Source organism: Cornus florida, unplaced genomic scaffold (genome assembly GCF_030987335.1).
Source record: "Cornus florida cultivar Cherokee Brave unplaced genomic scaffold, ASM3098733v1 CherokeeBrave_3.0.0_Hap2_Chr03, whole genome shotgun sequence".
Lineage (NCBI taxonomy): Eukaryota > Viridiplantae > Streptophyta > Magnoliopsida > Cornales > Cornaceae > Cornus > Cornus florida.
Window position 1 is genome coordinate 75,789,209 of NW_026775573.1, and position 7,037 is coordinate 75,796,245.

General features: G+C 33.8%; 1 protein-coding gene across 1 annotated transcript; it reads left to right on the forward strand.

The window, feature by feature from the left end:
• Nucleotides 1–6,518: 6,518 nt before the first annotated feature.
• On the forward strand, nucleotides 6,519–7,037 carry LOC132301748 (uncharacterized). Its single transcript, XM_059798977.1, has one exon. The coding sequence runs from the start codon at nucleotides 6,519–6,521 to the stop codon at nucleotides 7,035–7,037; it is 519 nt and encodes a 172-aa protein (XP_059654960.1).

Consider the following 7,037-nt stretch of genomic DNA (forward strand, 5'->3'; position numbering starts at 1 on the left):
TTAATCATTGTGAGCAAGTGCTTCACAACAATACTATCCCTCTTGTGCATGTTCAGTGGAGACATCATAATGAGGCCGAGTTCACTTGGGAACGAGAAGATGTCATCTCTTCAAAATTTCCATAATTATTGAAATAAAGGGAAAAGGTAAATTCTGAGGATGGAATTCCTTTTATTAGGGGGGAAAAATGTAATACCCCTAAATTTTTAAAGGCTTTATTTATTTATTTTATTTCATTTTATTCATCCACGTGGCTATTTGAATTGTTTGCGCATTTGTTTTAGGATTTTATTTGTTTGTCATTTAAATGCTAATTATTTAGTGTTTATTTTATTTTATGTTTTTTTATCTACTTGGCTATTTGAATTGTGGGTAAAATTTGTTTGGAGTGTTTATTTATTTTTTATTTTAAATGTTAATTATTTAGTAGAATTTCAGTAGGTAGTGGTTAATGTTTGCGTTGATGTTATTTTATTTATTTATTTATTTATTTTTTAGTTAGTTGTATGAATGGGAGATATATATATATATGAATGGGAGATATATATATATATATATATATCCATATTAAAGTATTATATATATATATATATTTATAATATACTAAACATATACATATATATATATATATAATTTTTATTAATGTGAATTGTGTTAATAAGTTATTAAATAATTAAGTTATTATATTATAATTTTTTTTTTTATGCAAGGCTTTGAGTGGGTGGTTTTTGTGTAGGTTTGTTGGGTGGTGTGATTATTGACTTAGGTTATTGATATATTGTATTATATATAGGTAATGTACTACAGAATAATAGAAGTATAGTATTGGGTTTGGAAAAAAAGGCAACGAAAAAAAGAAAAAACATACAGAGAGCGGCGGCGAGAAAGAAAGAAAAGAAAGAGAGAAAAAGGGAGAAAGAAAGAGAAAGAGGAGAGTGGTGAGACTGACTGTTGCGGGGATTATTTGGAGCGCAGAGGCAGATGACGACGACGAATCGAAAGCTACCAGTGTCAAAGGGAAAGCGGAGGAGAAAAGAGTTGCCATCCGAAATTCATAAAAAGACAAGTCTTCATTCTACTCATCCTTATTGATCTCGTGATCGATTCATTCCTAGAATGACTTTAGGGAATTAATTTTAGATTGGTTTGTTAATATTCATGCTTTGAATGTTATAACAGTGAAGTTTTTTTTATACATATGTGTGTGTATATATATATATATATGCATGAGTATAGTTGTAGTTTTTCTAATTTTGTTTATGCATTCAAAGAGTTTAGATTGTGTATTATTGTTATCCAAATTTGGTAGCGAACTCTTGATGGGGTTTTGTTGTTTTAGTATTATTATATTGTGTATTATTGATTGATTAATGAAGTTGTGCTGACAATGGTGGAAGGGTCCTTGTGCTTTCAAAATTTTACTTTTCCATTTACGCAGCCTTATAACAATCAAATTTGTATACAATGGTGCTCCAAAAAGTTTCATGATCCTAATAGAACTGGAGCATGTCATGGAAAATTTAGTAGTGTTTTTTAATGCGGCTGGCACTGCTAGCTCTAATCAAGCTCTACCTTAATTGAATCAATTAGATTCAATAAATTATTAAATATCTAAATTGAATAAAAGAGCTAGGTTCATTAATTAGATAAATCATGTGAAAAATTATATTATCTTGAAATTTATTAAAGTCAAAAAGTAGTCTTCAATTTATTCATGTGTTCACTGTTATTGCATAGTTTATTTGGTTTTCTCAAATATTTTTTTTATGTATAATATGTAAGCATTGTTATTAACATGCTATGGTTCAATCTAGAAAAGTCTTAGCTAAGACCTTGGGTTCATTTATATGTTGAATATTATAGTTTATTTGTATTGTAACTAGTAATAATAATATAATGAAACTTATTTGAATTGCAAGATAGTAATTTAATATCTATTAATAGCTAAATTGTCATAGCAATTATTGTAAAGGATGTTTTTTTTATAAGTTGTTCATGTAAGTCATTCTCATGATACTTATACCAACTTATAAACTTATACTTATTTGTATGTATGTGTATGATGGATGACCATGGTCAGGATATGGTCTTAGCAGCACCATTGTTAGGATATGGCTTGTTGATACATACATAGGCTGACGAATAAGTCTAAACCCATACGTTTTGGTCATACTATTGGCAGGATATGGTTATGATCTTAGCTTGTGCCATTGTTAGGATATGATTGTAGGTTACTCACATATGTATATTTTAAGTGTGTACCATGATACGAGCTTGAGATCTCGGGATCGATGGTTAGGGTTGGCGTATATTGCCAGATGAGATAGGTAGCTGGACATAATGATGTGTGTGCCCTGGTAGAAGAGGTATTCATGACCACCTTGCGTGCGCTTGTATGAGACTTACTGATAAGTGCTCAAATGTTGCACATTTTAGCACCTAAGTTAGGGTATTTTAATCCATTCATCTATCTTACTTTCCCTTTTTAGTTATAATTTGTGTTTTTGTCTATTTCAGTTAATAAGGTTCAAACAGGTCAAAAAGAGTCTATTAGTTCCTTTTTGGAGTCAAGAAGAAAATCTAAAAAAAGATAGAAAAACTGCATTGGATAGTCTTTGATCGATCAAAGTAGTTCCCGATCGAAGATCGAAATAAAGGAGGTGCCAGCTCAACAATCCAGATAAGGCCAAGAAGATATTTTTCATACCATGTCAACTTTGATCAATCGAAGCCATCTTTGATCGATCGAAGATCCTGCTAGCAGTGAGCTATTTTATTCCCGAGCATGCCCGAACTCCACCAACTTTTGTAGCTGTGGGATTAGACCAATGAAATGCCTATTTTTTGACTTGTTGCCTACTTAAAAAGGCTGCATTTTAATGAAATTGGACCATTTTGTTAAGGTTCAAACTTTTGTTCCCAACTTTAGCTAAAAATAGTATAGTTCTTAGATAATTTTGTCTCTCTAGATTTAGGTTTTTGGAGACCAAAGCAAGAGGAAGAAGATGGTGCTTACATTGAAGAAAGCCCTTGAGGGTTGGATGACAACAACCATGAGTGGTTAGATCCTTCTCTTGGGGCTAGAGATAGCCCCTATGGTTGCCTCCTAAACTTTTGTACTTTGTAATTTTTTGGGATTTTAGTTGTAATTGATGTTTTGACCTAAGATTATATAAATCTTGAGTTTTTACATGATTTATATGGATTAATTTTTTTAATTGATCTTTTATTTCTATTCATATATCTATGTATGTTAGAATGAATGGTCATGTGCTTACACTAGAATTTATGAGTTTAATGCATATCTATGTGTGGTGGAATTGTAAATCTAGTGATAGTCAAGGCATGGTGCTTAATTGATTACTCTTATGATTTATTTAATGGATTATACTCATTTCTTGATGGATTGTGCTACCTCAGTAGTTTAATTTTCTTGTTATTAGTATAATTATAGTGTAGTTGCTTTAAATTCCTAGATAGGTAGACAATCCATATTTGTTGTTTGATGATCCATGCTTATGAGTGCAAGTAGTACATTTGTCTAGATTTTAGTGTGCATTAATTGTAGGTTTATTGAATGGTTAATGGCTTAATTTGATAGGTTGTACTACTCACTAGCATGATTATACATTATATGCTTATTTTGTCATCAATTATTAGTATTTCAATTAATGGCACACACACTTGTTTTACAACATGGAATCCCCTAAATTGGCAAATGTAAATGTTTAATGAGGTGAATTTTAGTGGTGAATTGGAGCATGATATCTTAGCCACCCTCCCCATATGGCTGAGGGTGTATGACCTTCCAGTTCATGCTCGAAGTGGAACTTCTGTTTCCAAAATGATGTCAAACATTGCTAAACCTATATATATGGATGATATTGCTCTTTGTAGAGAGAGGGATTTATATGTTAGAGTTTTGGCAGAGATGGAGGTGGATGGTAAGTTCCCAGAAGTAATTAACACAACGTTGCATGGGCTACCTTGTAGAGTACAAGTTGAATATGAATGGAAGCCTCAAATATGTCGTCTGTGCAAGAAGATGGATCATAATGAGAGTCTGTGTCCATTAAACAAGATTAGAATTTCTAAACCTAAGGAGAAGTGGGTGGTGAAAAAACCCAAAAAGGAGAACATGGTAGTATCCAAGAAGAATGTTAGTGATAAGGGTATCTCAGAGGGGGATAAGGATGTTTTGAGTCCTATAGTAGAGATGATTGGGGAGGTGGATGGCTTTACAGTGCAAAGAAAATCAAAAGGCAAAGTTAAGGCAGTGTCTCGAGAATCAGAGTTACAAGTGGTCTCCTTGAATGCATTTCAAGTTCTTGATGAATTAACTAAGAGAGAGGAGGGAGGGGATCCTTAGTCAGCCTATGCAATAGAGATTGAAAAGTGTAATGAGGTAGCTGTATAGTCTGTGGAAAATATTCAAGAGTGTGCTACAAAAGGTGATCTCCAGATTACGGATAAAGTGCAAAATCTAGTGCAAGAGACTGAGGTGGGGGTTCCAGCATCACCAGAGGGAGGTAACTCTTCTTCAAAGAAGTAGAAAATGAAGAATAAAAAGAAGGAGGTAGAGATTGACCCTAGTGTGGCTAGAGTCACAAGTGGTATGATTGCAGAAAAAAGTGAAGGCCTGGTTTGGTAGAAACTAGGGTCAATAGTAGTAAGTTCCAGAGGTTGAAAGACAGAATTAGGAATAATTGGAGTTGGGATAATAATTATTCAGCTGATATAGGTGGAAGAATTTGGTATGGTTGGGATCCATTGAGACTTTATGTTTCAGTTTTACAGACTAGAGATTAGATGATGTTGTTGCAGGTAGAGGTTAGAGGGTCTAATAACAATTTTTTTGTGAATTTTGTGTATGCTAAGAATACTGATAAAGAAAGGAAAGCCTTGGGGAAAGATCTTGAGGATAGTGATCAGCTTATTGATGGGCCATGGCTTTTATTGGGGGATTGGAATGTAATCAGAGTTAACAAAGAGAAGAAAGGGGGGACACAACATCCGCCAAGAGTTTTTCAGGATTTTAATCAGACCATAGAAAACTTAAATTTTTCAGAAGTGCCAACATCTAATGGTGTGTTTACTTGGTGTAATAACAGGTACTCTAATAGGAGGATTTATACAAAGTTGGAAAGGGGTTTAATGAATGAGGAATGGAGGCAGGTTTTTCTAAATTCTCATATAATGTTAACACCTCATTGGACCTCAGATCACTAGGGTTTAAAGATGATGTTTCCTTTACAGATTGCTGATGGGCTAAAGCCATTTAGATTTCTTTGTGTGTGGAATCAACAACTTATAGTGGAAGACTTGATTACTGAGGTATGGAAGACAAAGACCAGTGGGGATCCAATCAAAAGACTTCTGTACAAGTTAAAGCTCACTAAACAAGCAGTAAGAGATTAGAACAAGGATAAGTTTGGTTCTTCTTATGAAGAAGCTATTTCTCATAGGAAGAAGCTAGCTGACATTCAATATCAGTTGAGGGATGATTCAATGAATGAGAGACTTATTCAGATTGAGAAGGAAGGTCGGATGTCTCTTGAAGCTGTTATATCAAATGAAATAATCTTACTGGCTTAGAAGTCCACGATCAAATGGGTGAAGGAGCAAGATAGATGTACTAAATTCTATTTCCAAAAAATCAAGCAACATAGAGCAAAGAACAATATCACTGTTATTCAAGAGGATGGGGTTTCCATTACTTATCCAAGTATCATTAAGAGCAAGTTTGTGGATCATTTTCTAATGATCAACCTACCTTTTATGTTCCATAAGCTAAATTTATAAGAAAAAAATTGTCTGCTGCAGAGATTACAATGTGAGAAGAGGCTGTCACTAGAGAAGAAATAAAGAGTATTGTGTTTTCTATAGGACCTGATAGAGCTCCAGGTCCTGATGGTTTCACTTTATGGATTTTTTAACATTTCTAGAGTATTATTGGTGAACATTTTACTGATGCTATTTTGCAATTTTTCTCCCATCCAGAATTTGGAAGAGGGACTAATAGTACATTCATTACTTTGATACAAAAGAAGAAAGATTCACTCAAGGTGGGTGATTATAGGCCAATATCATTGTGTAATGTATCTTATAAAGTCATTGCAAAGATTTTGGCAAATAAACTTGCTAAGGTGTTGGGGAAGATTGTGGATAAAGAGCAAAATGCATTCATTCAATGAAGAAAGATTCAGGACAACATTATTATGGCACATGAGCTAATGAGAGGGTTTGGGGCAAAGAGAACAAAGCCAACATTAGTATGGAAAATTGATTTAAGGAAGGCATATGATACAGTTCAATGGTCATTTTTGTTAAATATAATGAGGCTTTTTGGCTTTAGAAATACTTGGATTGCTTGGATTCAAGTTTGCTTATCCTCTGTTTGGTTCTCAATTATTATTAATGGTTCTCCTAATGGATTTTTTCAACCTGAAAGAGGGCATAGACAGGTTTTTCCATTATCCCCCCTTCTTTTCACTCTAGTCACTGAATTTTTTTCAGGTATGATTGATGCTAAGGTTAAGAGTGGTATAATTATTCCTTCAGATGCAATTATTAAAGCTGGTTTAACTATCACACACCAGTTCTTTGCAGATGATCTGTTAATGGTAGTCAGAGCTAATATGGCTACTGTCTTATGTTTGAAAAGAACTTTGGTGCACTTTGAAAAACTCTCTGGACTTGCTGTTAACAAAGATATATCAGAACTTTATTTTACCAGTTCTGTGAGAAGAAGATCTGTAGTGGTAAGGGCTTTGGGTTGTAAGGTGGGATCTCTACCATTTAATTACCTGGGCTTACCTATCTCTGGTAAGATGCTGAGAAGGCAAGATTGTACTAGCTTGATTGATAAAGTTATAGTTACTACCACCAGATGGAATGGCATGCACTTATCTATGGCTGGGAAAGTGGAGCTTAGCAGGACTGTAATTCTTCCTGTGGTGCTCTATTGGACCTCAGTTTATTCGTTACCTGCTGTGGTAATAAACTTAATTGAGAAACGAATGAGGAATTTTATTTAG